The following is a 20,712-nucleotide window of genomic DNA, read 5'->3' as shown; positions in this document are numbered from 1 at the left end:
CCTGAAGAGAGGAAGCGTTTAGTTGTCGTGCCAACTTTATCTTCTTGCTTGGACAAGAGTAAGTCCACTTTGTTTGGAATACTCACTATCAGCTAAGACTTGCAATGCGCACCGCAGTTAGGGCCCGCCATGAAAACCTCCCTTGCCTTCCAATCAACACACACATTTTCCAGAAGGCTCTGGCCAACAAAAGACCAACCTATCTTAGTGTTTGGTTTCTACGATCTACTCCTGGCTGTTCCCTCTTGCAATTTTCTGTTGCCCCCTGTATGTGTCCAAAATCTTCCTTTTCGGAAATGATGATACATTTTTCTCCCATGTAAAGGCTGCACTATGGAACTATCTCAATCAGAGATGGTTCCATATCTGAGGGAACCATCATGAGCAACTATTTCGCCTTTGGAAAAGAATTAAGAATCTTCCTCTTTCCTGCTGCACTTTGAGACTGAAACCCAAATGTGATCTAGAGGTGGGATGTCTTATGCCAGTTGAGTGCCATAGAAATGTTGTATTCATTCATTCATCCATCCATTCATTCATACATTGATGATGCACATGCCGGTGAATTATACAAGGTAGTTATGGATAATATTGTTTCTCTATGATTTTCTAGGAGGATCCTGCTTTACAGGAACGCTGTAGGCCCCATTAGGGGCAACAATGACACTGAAAAGCCTGGCAGTCCCTCTCCAGTGCTGGACTACTTCAGAATACAGGCAGGTCTTTGACAGCCTGTTGTTTTGGCATGAGATGCTTTGTTGAGCAGGTGCAGCCTTCATGAATGCTGCAGCAGAAACTCCTGGATGCCTGGCCTTCCACAGAAGGTACCAGTTTGAAGAAAACAGATTGGAGAACTATCAGATGAAAGGTATGAGTAGGGCAGCGAAGATGCTTAAATCATGAAATGTATGATGTGGGGCAAGATTGGAGAAAGTCCACTGCACGTTTCTGTGGCACACCTGATCCTTGTTTATTCCAGGAAGTGAGGACAGAAAGAGGGACAGAGGTTGAGCAGTCCACTGCAGACACTTGTTGAAGAAATTGATGAGAATAAAAAGAGGCAAATCTGTTGTGGCATTTCTCTTAAACCATTTACCCGGCTAGGCTGGTTCTCTGGTGTTTGCTGATAATTCCACTGGGGAAGAAAGCATAAGTCTAAGCACTATCACATATCTACAAATGGAATATAAAAATGGCAGGAGCAGGCACAAGAATAGAAAGCGCTTTGGAGGGAAAACTTCTGCCATTCTTTTCCTGTTACCTACCTATTGGATGCCACCCCTCAGGTACCCTAACTTCCCTATGGGCCTGGTAGGGTACTTTAACTACCTAACACTTTCGTCCCAGCTAATGCCTTGTCAATTAAGTCTGGCTCTGTATCTCAGGGTGATGTGGTTCCTGTACTTGTACCATGGCTACAGCTATTGACTAAGGTCACATTGAGACAGTACAAGCCTGCTGAATCCCTGACAAACCTCAGAAGCTGGAGTCTGAAGTTCCTTTTAACTTGGTGAAGACATATGTTGGATGTTAAGGCTTCAGGAAAATACACTAGAAGATAAATCCGGAACAAGTGGTGGCACATCTACAAAAGAATCTGGAGTTTCAGGAGGCAATATTTCGATCCACTTCAATAAGGATTTGGTTTGCACATTACTAAAAGGTTGGATGTCAGAATATCATGAGCAAAAATATCATTGGATATTAATATTGTACCCTAAATATAATTTACAAAAATATTTCCCCACTGGGCATAGAATTTCTATTATTAACTGCAGCGAACCCGGGTCCAGGTACCCTATTCACCTGAAATGCAATTAAAATGCATAATAATAGTGGCCCAGGTAGGAGCGTTAGCAGGGATTGAAAGGTGGACTTCCTTTGGGGTTAACCGAGTTGGGGATTTACATCGGGATGGAATATTGCTTAGGGTTGAAGACCTGACCGAAGAATTTGATATACCTAGAGGACGATTTTTGGTACACAGGGTATTGGTTGCAACAATAAGGAATTACTGGAGAAATGGAGATGCTAAACCTGCCATGCATTAAGTATGCCAACAGCTCTGTACAACAACAAGGTGTGTAAGAGCGGTCACGTATATATACTGTACGATTAGTGCAAATATTCTTTCTCCTCTTGCTGAGTTGAAAATAAAATGGGAGAGATTAATGATGTGGACAGGGATAGGATTGCAGCACATATACTATGTGTCTCTAGAAAGGCTAGGTTCAAATTCATTAATTTATATATCCTGCATAGAGCTTATCTAACATCTTGCAGGATTAACAGATTCTATGTGACTGCTGCTGCAAAATGCCCCAGATGTTGGGAGCAGAAATGTTCCACATGTTACGGTCCTGCCCTTCATTAGCGAGTTCTGGAGGGAAGTAATAGAATACATGAATGGAATAACCTTACGGATATCCCTTGTACACTCTTGGTATACCTCCTTGCCCCAAAAATGTGAAAACTACTACTAGGTTTACTGACTTAGGTTTGATTCTGCCAAAACGAGAATTGACTATGCACTGGAAATCAACGCATGGTTCTCAAATTACTAGATGGTGTAAGGAAATGGTTAAGATTTGAGAGTGCTGTGTTGTTTTGTGAGATAAAGAGAGGGATAGGAAACATTGAAAGGGTTATAGCTTGAGAACACCTGGTGGATAGTTTGTTGTCCCCGGAAATAATTTCAGATTCATTGAATAGCTCCCTGAGTCCTTGCTGGTGAAAGAAGGGAATTCTAATTTAATTCAGATATATTAGCTGATAATGGATACAACTGTGATATACTTGTTCATGTGGAATATTCTGGTACTTTATTTATGACTGCTTAACTTGATTTGGAGTAACTTGGTGGAGGGATTGATGTTATAGTGTTATTGAAGTAGTTTTAGTGGACCTAAGATTGTGGATGCATGTCATCTGAGATATATTGATTATCACTTGTAATCTATTAATTAAAGTTGTCTGGAATTTCTTCTTTTTAATCTAGCTTTTAATCTATTTATTATAATTATCTGTGTACATCTCTTTTTTAAATTATTGTATATGTAGTGCACATCATTTATAGTCTGTATTAATGCCTGTCACTATTGTACTAAGGTCGATTTAATGAAACTAATACAAATCATTTAAAACTAAACTAACTTCAGTGGGGGGATATTTTTTCAACGATATTTAGGACACCATTTTTGTCAGACAATATTTAATCCACAGTGTTCTGGCGCCATACCTACTACAAGGCAGCACCTGTCTATTCTGTTTCACTGTACTAGGTTATCAAAGACCTGAGCCCTCATGAATAGAAACATCCTGAAATGTATCCGTGCCAAGATACAGGTCCTGGCAGTATCACTCAGAGGTATATCACTGACTTCCTAAATACCCTAAAGATATACTCACTTCTGACTGAATAATGTTTGCTTCTACAGAGACCAACTAGTGTGAGCTGTTGGACATGTGAGCGGAATCTTCGTGAAGCCACTAACCTTTCTTGCTGAGCTGATGTTTACACTGCCCAAACTGCACTGCTTTTTAGGAAAGACTGCCAGGCACTGCAAGGGTCACTCAAGATGGGTTCTTATTGTGAACTTATTTAGTTGGACCTGATGCAAAAGGAAATGCAATTTTTCTTTGGCATGCCATTTGATGTGATAAATGATACATCAGTTGCCTCAGTCTTGGATGTGGCTGCCAGGTACCAATTCATTGAGAACCTTTTCCCCACAATACTATTTATGGGTCAGAAATTGTTTCCCTCTACCCTTTTCAGGCCCAGGTGTCAGATTAGAAGCAGGGTCAGGGGCCATTGAGTAGCATCTGTGTCATTATAAACACCCACGCATTTATTCATTTACCCTATCTCTAATTCATTGACTCTGCTTTACTAGCGCGTTCTCATCACGTTCTCTTCAGGCCTCTGTTGTGTTTGTGGCTCCTTGCACTTGAATTTACTTCAAACCACTTGTCAGAGATGTCCTGAGCCAGTAGTATCCAGTGCCACATGACTGACTACCTCATTACATTCTGGGACACCATCTCCGGAGAACATCCCATTCCTTACCAAAATGTTCCTGAGGTTGCACTTTTTTGGGTTTATCTGCTCAACGTTTGGGAATGGAACTCTTACTTACCAGACCCTTTTGTAATCCAAACCATTGCCATTCTGCCTGCATAGCACTCCATGACCCATGACGCTTCGGCATGGGGTGTTGAGGCCCTGTTACCCACGTAGCCCAAGACCTTGCGCTTTACTTCCTCTCTGTTTTTACAATACTGACGGTCCACTGCAAATGAGGAGGAGACTCAGAGGGAGTCGCTTGCATAATCTTTGTTTGTCCCTCTCCGACGATGAACTTCTGGTACAAGAATGTTGGTGTTCCTCCTCTTTCAGTCTAGTGTGTTTACCTGTGCTATTCCCCCAGTCATTGCTACTCATGAGACTGAGGGTCTGGTCTGTGAAAGAGCCCTCAAATAAAGGATATTATTAAAAAGTGTCTTGTCTCCTTGATAACTATGTATTTGGCTCTCCAACTTAGGGTTTTTTGATAGACGCAGTAGTTGCTTTTGTTCCTGAAGGTCCAGGAAGGGTCAAGCTACCTGTTAAGGATCTAGGCTTCTTAATGGAGGACATTGTTAGTTTGTAGGCAGTCAAAGTCTGTTTCTCCTATATTCTTCAACGCTTGAATTTCACCAGACCTGGGATCTAATACCTTGTCCCATTCTGGGATTTTCCTTCATTTCCAGGTCCATCAAAATGCTTTTTTCAAGCTTTTCAGTGATGCTCCTTTGTAGGTATTGATTGTTCAGTTATTCTTTTCTATAGAGGGCCTTGTTCCACGTTCCTCTTCTCTTTTCTTACAGAGTTTGTTTTCCATTTCCACTGAAATAAAGGATGTGGCCCTTTCTCCTCTGTGATGTTCCTTCATAGGATGCGTTCTTGCTTTTCTTCAGTGTTGGATGGTAGACTACATTTATTTCCACTGCACACTTTTGGAGTGGATTCCATCTTTTCAATCTATGGTTATGGGGAACGGCAAGAAACTTATCACCATACACTGAGAAAATGGGTCCTGATGGCCATCAGTGCAGTGCATGCAGAAGTTTGGGCGGTCCTTCCCTTTTTTGTTCAGGTACATTTCTGAAGAAGGATTCTGTTAAATTTCAAAAACATAGAAGACAAGTACGAGGTAAGTGGTAAGGCTCTTTATTCTGGTCATCTACTCTCCTCAATGAAGAGAGCTCCAACATTCTATCATGAACTCTAGGTGTAACATTCTATTGTTAACAGGGAAAGAGGGGGGCACCATGGAGGAAGGAACCAAGGGACAGAAGTGGGTTACAAGGTATGCATTGCAATACATGAACGATTACAACAGATTCCTTCTTCTTGAATGGAGGAAAAATAATTCTCCAACACATGCTTGTAAGGTGGTCAAAAAGGTCTCTCTTGATACCTTCATAAGCCTTTGACCCACTGGGTCCTTCAGACGACCGCGCTTAGTCATGGTGCAATGTTTTAGTGCTTATCTGATTCATTAAACATGCAAGTTCATGTGAATGTCATTTGGTTTTTTTATAGTCTACTGGCTCTAATTGTCAAATCCTCAATTCTTAAGGAATGTGACAGGAAGAGGAATGAGCTTGTAATTCCATAATCACTTCCAGGTAATATTTTATACAATCCTTTTATTGCTTCTCACACTCCTGCTCACCCCATTCACTGTCAGAAGGTTAGACCCCACTGCACTACTTAATTAGACAACACACAGGAAGTTGTGGGAAGGGTGCCCCACCTATGCTTTGCCCCAGTCAGAAAGGAGCAAAAATGTAATAAAACCATTGTAAATAATAAGCAGAAGGCTGAGGCACCTCAATCATTCAAGACTGTGATGAAGAAGAGTTAGCGGTAAGCAATCAGGGCATTCTCTAACGCTCTACGTGACTCTTTCTACACCACAAAACTACCACACCAGTACTGGCCTGGACCCATGTGCACCTCCAGAAGCATCTACGTGTACAGTAACTACCGGTTGTGAAGTATGGTGACACCACCCCCCATAGCTCAGCTCGGTACTGGCATGAGCCCACAAATGCCTCCTGCAGCGTTAGCGTACGTAAAGTAATTACTAAATGTGAAGTATTGAAGCACAGCTCATTTTAGTAGTGTCTACCATTACTTAGCAATGTCTTGGAGGTAAAGGTGTTTGCATTAGGTCATTAACTATCAAATAATGCACAGCTTTGATGTGTCATATAGTGCTAACATGTGTTAGCCCACTTCAGAGAGCTAGTTCATAGTTAAGCTTAGAGTACTAAGTTAGTCTCTCATCTTTAAACCATTGGTTAAAATCTGTAAATGTATTAGTAAATTATGGTTCTTAACATAACAAGTGTATTTGTAAAGCACATGTTCACCCGTAGGCATCTTGGCGATGAATAGCAGATGTTTATTATTACCCAACGGTACTCATTTTATTGACCTCAAAAGGATGAAAGTCTGAGGGGACCCACCAGGATTGGAACCTGTGACAATAAGGTCAAACACAGGCCACCACCGTGAATGCAGTAGTCCACTGAGCCACCAGACCCAGCTTAAGCAGTTTACCATTATATTGCACCATAGTATGGACTGAAGACTTGAATAGTTGATGAAGTGAGGGTAACTTATTTTGTATGGAGCTGGTGCATGACTGATGTCCTTAATATGGTTTCAGTATGTTGGATTGGAGGCAGAATATTGGATCTGTGGGCTAGGGGAAGAAATATGTAGTATGTAAGTGATGCACAGCTGATATCCATCGTACAGCTCCTGAGTACCATTCTAAGGGCCTAAAGGGTGAAATGCAGGTGTGAGGAAGAAATATTTAGTGTGTGGTGAGTGTGCCACGGGTGTCTCCACAATAGCTCCAGGGCATTGGATTGAAAGCCATAGTGGTGATATGTAGTATGTGGGTGGATGCATAGCTGGTGTCTGGTAGATAACTAGAGAAAATAGTGGTGGTTGAGAGACTTTGGGGAGAAGTATTGAATAAAGGGTATGTGCAGTGGTGCTGGAACAATTTTCATCGTGGGGGTGCTGCTATCAATGTTAGATCACTGAAGTCATAGAGATGGTGAAAATCCAAGCGTCATAAAGAGCACAAGTAACAGCAACTGAGTCATGCCCATTCAGCAGAAGAGTGTCAGCGGTGTATTATGTAGTCTGTGGTACATTTTGGAGCGCACTGTCACAAATATATTCTTTAAGCATGGTGTGGAAGCACAGTGTAATTTACAGACAGCTCATTTTCCATTGAAATGGCCCGAAATGTTACTTTACTGATAAAACTATTTAGCATGAAAATAATGTGTGGAAATAGAATTCTGCAAATATTTATCATTTCCACATCACCAAGTAAAGTGGTTTGATTTGTTTTGATCCTATTATAATCTTTATGTCCATCATTCTTTATAATTACAAAAAAAGTGCTTTTTTAACTGCTGGTATATTTTGAAATATTTGCACAGTTCATTTAGAGGTGTTTAATGTTGTTTGTGTTATGAAAAACCGACATCTTATAGCCTTTCTTTCACACTCCCTATGCCCCAGCAAAATTGAAAGATACTTAACTTTGCAAAATCCTCTAACCTTGAATCATCCAACTTTGACTTAGGAGAAAAAACGTAAACACCAATCTCTGTTTTGTTAACGCATTTTATTTAATTTGCAAAGGTCATCCTACTCGAAAGACCTCAGTATAACGTGGCATCTTCGGGAAGTTCACTGGTTCTCATAAATGACCCATAAACAGCAGGAAGTAATTACTTTGCTTGCCCCAACCCCCTTACCCTGAACCATGCCTCCCCCGTCTGTCCAGGTGACCAGCCATCCAGCTTCTGAACACCCCCTACTCTCTCAACTCCAACCACGGACCCCACACTTATCAAACTTCCTCAGCCAGCCCGTGATTGATACACTTATCTTTCTGATAGCGTACATCAGTCCTTGTTTTGTGCCCATCTTGTTGAGCTCGGTGGCTTCCCTACGCTCCAAGTCTGTATAATAGCTCTCTTAGCCACTGCCAGTACAATATTGCAAAACAGAAGGGAGTATTGTTACGGTGTCTGTTCCCCCCAGATACCCAAGCACACCAATCGTGCGATAGATCAATTGGATCTCCCTCTACCGTTCCCAGATGTCCCTGGATAGTCTGTCAGTACGCCCCCAGTCTTGTGCAGTCCAATGTATGCACCAGGGGCCCTTTCTGCCCACAGCCCCTCAAGCATCTGTCGATAGGGAGTCTACCCATGCCCTGTGTAGAATTTTTTGAGCTGGAAGAGGTGTACCCCCACATGGATTGCCACTTCCCTCAGGTATCTGCATGCCTCAGGCCAGTCCGCATCCTCAATGACAACCATGTCCCATTCCCATCTGTCCTTCAGCCCATTCTGTGGCTTCATGCTGTTAATCAATCACATTGAGTAAACAATGGACAGCACACGGCGGTTAAGTGGGGTCCCTAGCAGCCTATATTCTAGTGGAGTTTCTTTCTCTACTGTCCCAATGTGTCCAGTGCTCCTACTAAGTACATGTCTGATCTGCAGGTATCAGATTCTTTGAGACTCTGACATCTCATATTGCTCTTTTAGGTGCTCAAGGGAGACCGTCACTGACTCTCCCCACCCTACTACCTCATGCGGTTGGTTCGAAACTACCCACCCCCCAAAGCTCGAGGTGTCTGTCACCAATTCCCTATAAACTACAAGTCAACTAATAACAATACTGTGCACCATCTGACCCTTGTGTGTGTTAGTGTGCTGGGTCTGTGTACCACCAACAAAACGTCTCCCATCTCCGGTCAGTCAGCCCATTTGTCTCCCCTCTGGGGAGGAGCCTTATGTGTCTGTCTCTAGGTTGCCAGCCTGGGATTTTCCGTCCTCGACCGCCGCTGCCGGTCCATAATGTCGACCACCGGGGACTGGGTGCCTCTGATCGGATCTTGGCCAAGTGTCTCTTTTCCACCCCCTCTTCTGACCACTGGCCTCCAGCAATCAAAACATTCACACACTTCACTGGGGGTGTAAACACACAGGCTTTCACTTCTGCCAGTACTTTAGGCTTTGCAGGGAAGAATATCATGTATGGTAGAATCCATTTCCGCAGCTCTGCTTTTCCCTTATCATATGTTCTGCGCTGTACCTGCTCCTCCTGGGTGAAACCTGGAAAGATCATGCCCATGATGGTCTCCACCCAAAGGGGCCGATTCAGTCAGAAGGCATGCAGGATCGCTGCTTTCCAGTCTCAATAGTTCAAAAGTCTCGCAATGATCATTCATGGTCTCGCTTCAGGCCTAGGTGTCACTCCCAGCCCTGGATCAGCCTACTAGAAATTGCCTAGACAGCTGCTGTGGTTGGTGAAAGGACCAGAGCAGATATTCCACAACTTTTTCTACTTTCTGGACCTCCACTTTCTCAGGTACGCCCACCAATTGCACATTATTCGTTCTGGACCTCCTCTCCGCATCCTCAGCACGGGGATGTATGACGTTACAACGCACACTTTTACAACGCATGCACTTACAACGCATTTTTTCCAACGCATAATCCATTACAACGCATGACATTACAACGCAGGACACTACAACGCATTTTTAAAAAATACCTTTACAACGCATTACCATTACAACGCATACTACCTTTACAACGCATACCATTACAACGCATAATATTAAATTACATTTAAGGTAAGTATTAGATAGTATAGGGGTAAAAATTACTATTCTAACTCCAGGGGGTGCAACAGTAGGGTAAGTGTTGGATAGTGTAGGGGTAAAAATTACTATTCTAACTCCAGGGGGTGCAACAGTAGGGTAAGTGTTGGATAGTGTAGGGGTAAAAATTACTATTCTAACTCCAGGGGGTGCAACAGTAGGGTAAGTGTTGGATAGTGTAGGGGTAAAAATTACTATTCTAACTCCAGGGGGTGCATCAGTAGGGTAAGTGTTGGATAGTATAGGTGTAAAAATTACTATTCTAACTCCAGGGGGTGCATCAGTAGGGTAAGTGTTGGATAGTATAGGGGTAAAAATTACTATTCTAACTCCAGGGGGTGCATCAGTAGGGTAAGTGTTGGATAGTATAGGGGTAAAAATTACTATTCTAACTCCAGGGGGTGCATCAGTAGGGTAAGTGTTGGATAGTATAGGGGTAAAAATTACTATTCTAACTCCAGGGGGTGCATCAGTAGGGTAAGTGTTGGATAGTGTAGGGGTAAAAATTACTATTCTAACTCCAGGGGGTGCAACAGTAGGGTAAGTGTTGGATAGTGTAGGGGTAAAAATTACTATTCTAACTCCAGGGGGTGCAACAGTAGGGTAAGTGTTGGATAGTGTAGGGGTAAAAATTACTATTCTAACTCCAGGGGGTGCAACAGTAGGGTAAGTGTTGGATAGTGTAGGGGTAAAAATTACTATTCTAACTCCAGGGGGTGCAACAGTAGGGTAAGTGTTGGATAGTGTAGGGGTAAAAATTACTATTCTAACTCCAGGGGGTGCAACAGTAGGGTAAGTGTTGGATAGTTTAGGGGTAAAAATTACTATTCTAACTCCAGGGGGTGCATCAGTAGGGTAAGTGTTGGATAGTATAGTGTAATATTATGCGTTGTAATGGTATGCGTTGTAATGGTAGTATGCGTTGTAATGGAATGCGTTATAAAGGTAGTTTTTAAAAATGCGTTGTAGTGTCATGCGTTGTAATGTCATGCGTTGTAATGGATTATGCGTTGTAAAAAATGCGTTGTAATGGTAGTGCGTTGTAAAAGTTGCGTTGTAAAGGTTGTTCCCCTCAGCACGGGCATGCAGGCGGCTCATGGTCTCCCTCAACAGTAAGTCTCTCAGGGACAACTCTGGGGGGACTTCCGCCGCTACCCCCGGAAAGTCTCCATGCACTTGATCATCACCCAATACCGGAGTGTGAAACATATACTTCTCAAGTTTGTGAGAAGCTGACACCTTCTGATGTTTGTCACATACCATCGTGTCCCAGTCCATCAGCATCTCAGGACGAGCTCATAGGGTGTATCACAGGATCCACAACGGTCTCTTAGTCCCTCACCAAGGGGGTCCGTCATTCCCTAGTGGGCCGGCACCGCCTTCCAGAATGGAATACTGGCCCAATCCAGACCAGGCCAGTATTTGGTTAATTTCAGAAGCAGCCAGCCGGTCGGTAGCCGGGGCACAACAGTCCATTCCAGCCCTCACTCAGGGCCCCTCTTTAGGCCACCCCCACCATACTGCACTCCTAGGTAGGGAAATACAATGAAACATTACGAGCAGTTAGCTGAGGCTTCTGTTCCTGTGCAGCCGGATAAGGGTATTCTTTCATGATTTCTGTGCTCTGATGGCCACGCTGCCAAGGTGGGCTGCTCTCTTCTCTGCCGCTATCCTCTGAGGCCTCTCCTTGTGCCATCGCACCGATCACTGCTTTGCAGGGCCTGCGCCACAACGTCTCCCTCTCCTAGGTCTCGGGCCACCATCTCCGCGTTTCCAGCCGCTTTGGGTTCCGGCTCCTCATTTACAGTTCAATGGGTGCCCTGGTCTCATAGGCTGGGCCAGGTTAACCACACGATGGCTCCTTGACCAGCACGGCCTCGACAGTCTGCTGCCCCATCGCACTATTCAGCACCTTGTTCAGCCCAGGCTCGGTGTCCGACTCGGCTACCGGAGCTACACCTCTGCCACTCCCAATATGGGCCCTAGCTGCTTCCACAGTGAGTTTGTTCCACTATGGAGCGGCGGTACCCGGGGCCCCACGACAGAAAATCACTCCTTGGGCTCCCAGGGGTATCTACCAGGACCCCGACATCCTTTCCCTGCTCAGGCTCGTGCCAGATATGGGCTGACTCACCAGCTTAAGCAGGAGCTCAAGATCAATATGCCACATTGCTTCACGCTTGGCCACCAGTAAACACCGATCTTCTTGGTAAAGTAATAAGGAGCAATTTGTCAGAAGACATAGCCTGACATTTCACCTTTGTCTTCAAACGCCCCTAAATACAACATTTGAAGGCATCTTCATTGCTCATTCACCTTCTGAATTTCAGCATGGTTTATTTTGAAGGTGCTGCAGTGCCTATGGGTTTGTGTGTGGCTGGTGTCCCCAGTATGGCTCCACAGTACTGGCCTAGATACCAGAGCAGTGGATGTTAGGGCATAGGGAGCTGTTTTTAGCATGGTTGTTGGTGCACGGCTTGTGTTGTCAAAATATCTTCAGTGCAAAAGATTGAAGACCATAGTAGAGGGTGGGAGGGAGGACAATAGAAAAAGGGCTGTATCACTAAATGTGAGTCCTGGGAGTGCTAATTTAAGACATGTTTGCCATCGTTTTAGCCTAACTGGTGCCTTAAGCAGTTGAAGTGCTGAAGCAGTGGTGTTTTACTAACTTAGATAATGGTAAATGATTGTTTGTCCCAGGGACATTTAAGGAATGTGCTGCGTTTGGCTTCAAATGTAGCAGCATTTGATGACTTCTCTCAAATTATTACAGAGCGCAACATAACTCAACACAATAATATAAAACAAAGCAAAATAACACCGAAAATCATAAAGGGGCACAGCAAATCAATCAAAACAGAAAGCAATAGAAAATCACAGTACAAGACAACAACACACAAAACAATAATGAAGCACAAAAACACAGCAGCATAAAAAGCACAACACATAACCAGCACAGTGAAATACAACAGAACAGATATGTATAAATATTTTTGTCACACATTGCTACCACTACAACTCTGCTTTCGTAATAATGTAAAATGTATTTGCACCAAGCACTGCCTTACTTACCGTCAAGTGGCATGTAACAGTGCCAGTATAAATGTTTTGTGGTCCGACCGAAAGTATTTATATGGTGAATGGGATGTTGCTTTTGCTACCAGTACATCTCCAAAGGTTTGGATCGTAGACCAGAGTAGTGGATGTGAGGACCGGAGTAGTAGTATTTAAGAGGGTGGGCAGGGGGTCTGGATTGTATTCCCGATACCACTCCAGGATATTGGATTGAGACCAGAGAGATGGCTGCACGGGCATGCTGAGAAGTATTTAGTTTTAGGCTGGTGGAATGGTGAGTGGGTGCCGCTTTAACAGACTCTTGTTGGCAGCAGTTGCAGGAGCTGCGACTTTGCAAATTGCAAAGGCCTCAGCAGCAGTGAAGGTATTGACAATAGCTTAGCCCAGATCTCTCTGAATCAGGTACCACTAACAGAACTCCATAAATCAGGAAGGTAAACTGAGAGATCAACAAAAGATATGTGGAAGGTGACATGACACACATAGCAAGATGCCACAGGTGGGCACATGGCTTGCATCACAGCTCTGAGCGTGGTGGCCTGATCCAGATATAAGATGTGCTCCATATTTGATTTCCCTTGATCTGCTTCTCTCTGGTTCTCAGACTTTTCCAGATGCTGGTGTGTAGTTAGAGCCCAGACATTAAACAATACATTGTGAGTGAATAAAAATTAAAGTCATATTTTGCTTAGGTTAGCTGTTATTCGCCAAATGTTTGGTAAAAGATGCAAAAGTAAAATGTAAGTATTACTGAACTGAATAATAAAAGCACAGTGTTGTGTTAAAACGGCCCAGATATGTTGACTTTCATTGAGTTCAGTAGGACTCCCTACAGGAACACCTTTGTTCATCATATGAGCAATGCACAACTGTGCTATGATGACTAGCAAAATCAATAAATGGATATTTTGAACCTCTTTCAATCTAACAACTGGTTTCCTTTTTCCAGAAAGATTAAAGCTTGGGAATGTGAACATTTCTGCCAAGAGCACAGGAGGCTGAGGATGGTAGTGACCCAAGGCTGAGGATGGTGGTGACCCAAGAATCCTCTCAATTTTGGGCGACGGCATTCGTTGGCTACTCTGGAGAAGAATCTTGAGTACACGATGACCTTCTGCCAATACATCCTTCTCATCTCAGCATGATGCCAGCCCAGCTGCATGTGCCCATGTCTCATAGTTAGGCTTTTGGAAGAAGTAGGCTCACAATGACGTCATCTTTTCGGCACGGAGTCACCATCACTGGGACTGTCCTTCTGGTAACTGGAACCCTATGCTTTGCCTGGTGGAGTGATGGAGAGACGGCCCTCCTGGCCAGTAATTCCTCTCGGGCAGAACCTGAGAGGGAGGGCGTACCCGTGACCCCAGCAGCCCATACCGCCTCCAACTCTCTTCTCAGGTCTGTCAGCTTCTTCTGTTGCGGATTTGGGGGGCTCCTCCTTCTTTTTGGGCTCCTGTGGTCAGTGAAAGAAAACTCCCGTACAGTGAGGCAAAGATATCAGTATCACCTCCCTCGAGAGCTGCATTACATCAGCAGGGAACTCAGTGAAAAACTGGCAAACAGGTTAGTGGAGAGACACCACCGGACCATTCCAAATATCAACACGTCTCTATTACTAATGTTGGTGGATATTCTTTTTAAACTGTTCTTACTTTTATACCAATGTCTCCTTTGGTGTCGATTCACCAAAGGCCAGGGGTAGAGTAGGTGGCATCACACCCGCTTTGTTCCCTGGTGACTTCACAGGAAAGACTCCTTGTTTCACTCTTGGCCCCTCAGCAGCCTCTCATTTGCTGCTCACAGGTAAGGAGGTAAGGTAAGGGGAAGCAAAGGTAAGGAGAAGCAAAGCCAGAAGGTAAACTGGACTTATGCAGCACTGTGTACTTTATTTTCCCAATTATATGACCATGGGTACTGAGGGCACTGTCACTGGTAGCAGCTGCTGCCACTGGCTACCCTTACTCCATGCCCACGACTGTCCGATGTCGAGAAAAGCATGTGGAATCCTCAATATTTAATACAATGCAGTTTAATCTGTGAATTTTTCGATTAGTGGGCATTCTATTCACTATTTTCAGTTTTCTGATCGGTAGTTGTGTCCCCAGAAAAGCTCAACCACAGTTGATTCAAAACAGCATTGTTCCATATTACACTACTTCCGCTTCTTCATGGATTTAGGGGATATCTATGGAGATATTACTATGTCGTCGAGTCAGACTATGCCAGTAACTCTCCATCTAAAATGAGGATTGTTCGAATGCTACCATCAAATTTAACCTTGAAGGTCTTAATGCTTAGAGCTAGGGGTGAAGATTGGTATCACTATTCATGAGATGCAGGTGCGAAAATCAAAATTCGTGATCTATGTACAAATATTTTTTAATACTGTTCAATAAACTTCGATATATAGTCGACGTATATAGTCGACGTTTCAGAAGGATGTGCTCATGCTGTAGGAAGATCTGTAAGTAAGCCAATATATGCATTTGCAGTGCAGTAAATGCATAATCCTTAATTTAACTATGTAAACATTGTATGCATTGGACTTGATGCACCATAGGAAACTATTTTCCATCGTAAAGCTTTGTTCGTAAAACTGTGTGCTATGCTCAAGTGCAGACGCCGTAGAGGCAATTCTTCTGTGTTCTTCACACCTAGTGTTAGCAGAATCCTGCCACACATGTGACTCACAGTGATGCTGCATAGAGGCCAGCAAGAGCTGCAGTGGTACTGGCTGCTTTATCTGGGTGCACCGAGTTACCCCCTAATGGCAACTGAAGTTCCCGGAGGAGCTTCCAGACTCTGGACCGGCCAACCCCGGGGCTACATTTGTAAAGGGTCAAATTCCCCAACTGGGGTCATCCCTTCTTGCACTATCCTAAAGATGACGTAGCTGTGCAAGATATTATCCATCCCTGGGTGATATACATTCACCCTCTTCATTCCATAGACCTCAGTCTGGTGCAAGTTTCTTAACCAGAGCTTGTGGCAGGCAGCCGGGGATTTCTATATTTGTGTTAAAAGCCTCCTTCCCACAATAAGGGCCCTTTGATGCAAATGTTACAAATAATGTATGCAAAGGTCTGCCCCTTATAGATTTATAGTTGATACTTTGGCACCATGCAGTGCACACTTATTGTAGTGCTTTTGGGCCAAGATACAATAAACATCTGATTGTGGTAATACTAAGAGAAGAAGACTACTTGTGTTATTTGAGAAGTGTGCCACCACCAGCGTTGTGGAAGATTACAGTGCGGAGGGACTTATAAGGACATCATTATAGAATAAGACTATTGACCTCAATTAGAGAAGGGCAGTAACAGGAATTCTGTTAAAAACTAGTAACACTGGAGCTGAAGCAAGTGCTTTCTATGGAGAATGATGTTTGCAGTGAGATCTGAAGGTCAGCCTTTCAACACTGCGTTCTGAGCACACCCAACACAGTTGGCTAAACATAGCATCAACCATCTTGTTGCGTGAGCTACAACTTTGGCCTAGCTCTACAAGGCTTGCTTTCCCACCCACGGCTGACACAAGTGAGCTTGGTTCAACGCAATGATGCATGTGACAGACAGGTTATTGTAGCCTTGCAGAACACTACTCAATGTGTTATTGAAATAGAGTTATTGCTTTTGGGTTACTTACAATCCCTATGAAGGGACTGAGGGCACCGTGATAACAGTACCAGGCCAGGGCTATTTCGCTAGTCACAATATCACTGCACTAAGAAGAATGAACAGTTTTAAGTAAAAAGTATTTATTACTGCAGGAACAATTTGTTTCTCAGTATAACTGAAATAACTACATAGAATATTATGAAAAACAGCAAGAAGACAAGATATAAACAACAAGAATAAAATGAACATTTCTAGAATGTTTAGTAGTCATCTAAAACCTGACACCCTAATGCCTACTTCTATGCGCTACACTTAGAGAGTATGGAAGGCAGAGCAACTTGCACTCTAGACCTTCTTGGGGAGAAGAGATGCACTCCATACCTTGTTAACAGCGAAGGCTGTCTGTAGCAGCAGAGTCGTGAAGACAGTGCCCCCTGCGAGGAGCAAACACTACACTGTGGTATCAGTCTTCCTCAGAGACTCTGCTTTATCGGCTTTATGCATTGCACAATATTGCGTTACTTTGGTTTACAATCAAGCGAAATCGCGATTCACGTTGGATTGTAAATCCCACCGGAACACTTTGCGTTAGAAAACGAATGCAAACCCGACGCAAAGTGTTGCAAATTTGGGCTTTAATGTCCTAACATGTATTTGTGTATTTCTTGAATAATACATACGATAATGTATGAGTGATGGTCAGTGAACATGGCTGCAGAAAAAAAAAATTCTGTGACAAACATTTCTCCTTGAACAAATCATAAAACATAGTATAGCACTCAGCAACTGCACTCACACTGCACTGTATGCACTGCAGCATTGTTATCGGTGTACTCTCTTTGCTAGTAGACCTTTGTAGTATATCATTCTTATTAGCCTGACTTGAACACTTCCTAACACCTTCAATCAGACTACAAGGGGTAGAAAGTAGTGAGTCTTTGGGAATTCGTCTCTATTGTAAGGAAGAAGGTTGATATTCAGACTTTAACTTCAGATTTTCTTTGTCTATTTCAGCAATGCTGGAACCAACACTATACCAACTTACGAAGAGGCAACAAGCTTCAGCCCTTCTGACAATGCTCAACTTTTCCCACCCAACCATTTTGTGAACCTGGAGAACCTCCCGCCCCTTTACGAAACACTTACTGAGAATGACTGGCGCCCGGGGAGTCACAAACGCAGCCTATCAGACAGTGCCCTTCTGAGAAACCTACATCATTGGCCACACCAGCAGCTGGACCATGGAGATGATCACACGGGCATGATTGTCACCCCACCTCCTAGTTACGAAAAGATCAATGATCTTGTGACGTGACCTGTGGATCTATCTGTGAAAAGAAAGATATTTCAAGGACTAACTGGAGCTTTACCAACAGGCTAACTGTTTTACTATGATTAATAAATATGGAATGTGCAAGTTAAAATGTTATAAGCTGCCTTCTAATAGGAATGTGAACCCCAGCCTAGCTAGTTGACCAATCAGGGATGCATTCAAAAATTCTGAGTGTGGTGAGAATCAGGTGGATTTAATTGTATTTTTCTGTAACTTATTCTTTAGTAACTTTTTTATTGGGGCAATTAAACTATGGTCATAAAATTGATTTTTTCCTGCTATGTGATGTGTCTTTTCAGTCATCGGACCCGGAACTGCCTTCTTGATTCCACTATTGGAAATACTTCTTCAAAGGCACAGACAAGTGTATACTAACTTTATCTCATCTCACAGACATTGATGATGCAATAAACATAGACCACTTAACCTAATGATTGGCAGGGATCCACCTTCTGTTTGTAACAAAATGTTCTTCTCAGCTTTGAACCGTGATCCTTCATCTTCCTGGATCTGTCAGTGAAATGTTTATTTTCTCAGCGTTCTGGGAGTGAGCAATATTCCACGGCTGTCATATCTGCTTATGCGCACTTCCTCTAAAATGATAAATGGAATGTTATCTGCGACAGAAAAAAAGGGTTATAAAAATAACGTGAAAGATTAACATCCTGCTGCATTGCAGTCAGTGTTGTGCACAGCCAAACACTACTTACATAAGTACAGTAGCGACCAACGTGCAATAACTGGGAGATAATATGCAATATACAGCAACTGCAGGGAAGCTAATTTGTATAGGACCTGTAGGTAATCTGCATCCTTAAACATTTGACCCTGCTGACAATAAATAAACATTTGTGAGATCTGCACGGCAGATGGGGGCTGCACCACTATTTGTCGGCCTTACCATGGCATCACCCACAGAAATCCTTACCCACCTGAAGACAAGTTACCCAGTCATTTGATTAGCTGATCTTCGTCTCACTACATGCCTGGTGACCTCTAGACACAAGATCAGGCAGCAGGAAGGAAAAATCACCAAAGACATTCACCAACTAAAGCAATAGAGAAGGACTCTTTATTGGCGCTCGACCAAATCTCAATTTCTGTAGAACCAAATGGCTGAAAATTCACTTTGAGGTTACATTGGTGCATGCATCGGGCCACTAAGGCTCACTGCTAATATCGTACTGCAGACACGATAAACTCATCCACCCAACTGTTCCGCATGTACAAGCAATTGATCTCCAGTACTCTTGCCCACAAGACTCTCTACTACATTCTTAATTAATCTCATGATTCACCCTTTCCTAATAAAAACAATTAGAGCAAACATGGTAACAGCAATTCAACCAAACCCTAAGGTGTAAATCAGCTGTGACAAGCAATCCTTGAGCTCATACCAGTCTGAATGCAGGATCCTGCCAAGTTTTAGAAAATAAGGCTACCCACCAATTTTGGTAAATTAAGGGTCACTAGAGGGGCCTTCTCAAAATGACCCCACATAACCACTCTGTTCAGTGACACTGTCCACCAGGAAAGCCTTCCAAAAACTCAAGCGTGTGGTCACAGCACACTTGAAAAAATGATGATGAATCTCAAAACGATGAACAGTCACAGACATATTTCTGGCATTAATGTACTACTAATCCACTGGACACCATGGTGTGCAAAACATCTATTTGCAAGTCAATAACCTATTAAGCGACTATTAGTCCTGCGTTCTGCCTTAAGATAAAAACCCATGTTTATTATATCACAACTTTTTCTACACTCCATTTTTAAACTTTATTTTGAATTTTTATCGTACAGATTATTTTCTTCATCCACTCTAATCCCTAGTCATTTATCCCCGTTATTTGAAATGACTAGGAAATATTTTGAACCCTAATTTGTTGACTTTATTTTAACTTGTTTTTATTCATAATAAGCACATAGGTAATGCACGTTGGAATATCACTGGTGTAAGAAAGACACCCAGAGTTACAACGTGGCATGTACATCACTCAGCGCAATTACAGTAAGATCAATTGCCCAATTATGAAGTATAGCCAGTACTTAGTAGAAGAACAACAGTATGCATCCTGTGCTAAAACGAAACAGCAGCGGGGGGAAGGGGGGGAAGGAGGGATATATTACGGGATTGAGCTTGGGGCATGGTGGAACAGAGGGACGCGTTGTGGGAGAGGGGGGTTGACTCATCTAGGTTCAGCTTCGGACACAGCATTCAAACTCCTCCTCGAGCTGGATGTCTCTCTTTCTGGGTCTCTGGAAGCGAAAGGAGGTGGGGAGGGAGCATTTGGTAAATCTACTTCCAACAGGCTATCCAGCATGTTATCCCACAATTCCAGATCTTGCTCAGCATGCTTATTGGTACGCACTGCCCACAACCGTCTCTCCTCGCCACACCCCATTCTTGCAAAATGCCAACCATTTGCTGCTTGCCAGGGGCACAGGCTGTATCCAGTGGATGGCCACCCATCGCTTGGTCAGGACCAATCCCAGGAGGGCGAACCTATGGTTCATCCGGCCTCCCCACCGGGGCGTCGGTAGTACTCCAAGCAAACAATGAGCGACCGAGGTCTCCACTGGCACCCGCGTGACAACTCTTAATGTCCTCAAGATCTTCTCCCAAATCCCTTGTAATTTGCTGCAGTCCCATGTCATATGAAAAGAGGATGCTGGGGCTAATCCTCAGCGGAGGCATGCATCAGAAGAAGCTCCATTGACCCTATGCAATCGCTGTGAGGTAAGGCAGACCTGATGTAAATTGTAAAACTGTAAAACTGTGTGATTTTGAACCTCGCATTACTGGTCACTTTCTTAACTTGAGCAAATGCTCTCTACCAGGTGCCTTTTTGTGAGAGGCTCCGGCAGAGCCTCTGTTCATCGGTCCTGAACCCATGACACATCGAGATGTCGATCCCCCTTAAGA

The 20,712-nt window shown here is 43.4% G+C and overlaps 1 protein-coding gene across 6 annotated transcripts in view; it reads left to right on the top strand.

Moving 5' to 3' along the window:
• The window catches only part of TMEM61 (transmembrane protein 61), a 42,489-nt gene extending 24,275 nt beyond the window's left edge, over positions 1 to 18,214 (top strand). For 3 of the 6 annotated variants that reach the window (XM_085602528.1, XM_085602529.1, XM_085602531.1), the window contains exons 2-4: positions 614 to 868; positions 13,783 to 14,396; positions 17,465 to 18,214. In XM_085602528.1, the coding sequence (XP_085458654.1) occupies positions 14,041 to 14,396; positions 17,465 to 17,765 (657 nt within the window). In that variant the 5' untranslated portion in view covers positions 614 to 868; positions 13,783 to 14,040 and the 3' untranslated portion in view covers positions 17,766 to 18,214. Of the gene's footprint in view, positions 1 to 613; positions 869 to 3,281; positions 3,368 to 13,782; positions 14,397 to 17,464 lie in introns of all 6 variants that reach the window. The other 3 variants (XM_085602530.1, XM_085602527.1, XM_085602532.1) reach the window with 2 other exon arrangements.
• The last annotated feature ends 2,498 nt before the right edge of the window (positions 18,215 to 20,712 follow it).

Source organism: Triturus cristatus, chromosome 4_2, assembly GCF_964204655.1.
Source record: "Triturus cristatus chromosome 4_2, aTriCri1.1, whole genome shotgun sequence".
Taxonomy (NCBI): domain Eukaryota; kingdom Metazoa; phylum Chordata; class Amphibia; order Caudata; family Salamandridae; genus Triturus; species Triturus cristatus.
The sequence above is the reverse complement of the archived record's forward strand: the minus strand, read 5'-3'. Positions and strand labels throughout refer to the sequence as shown.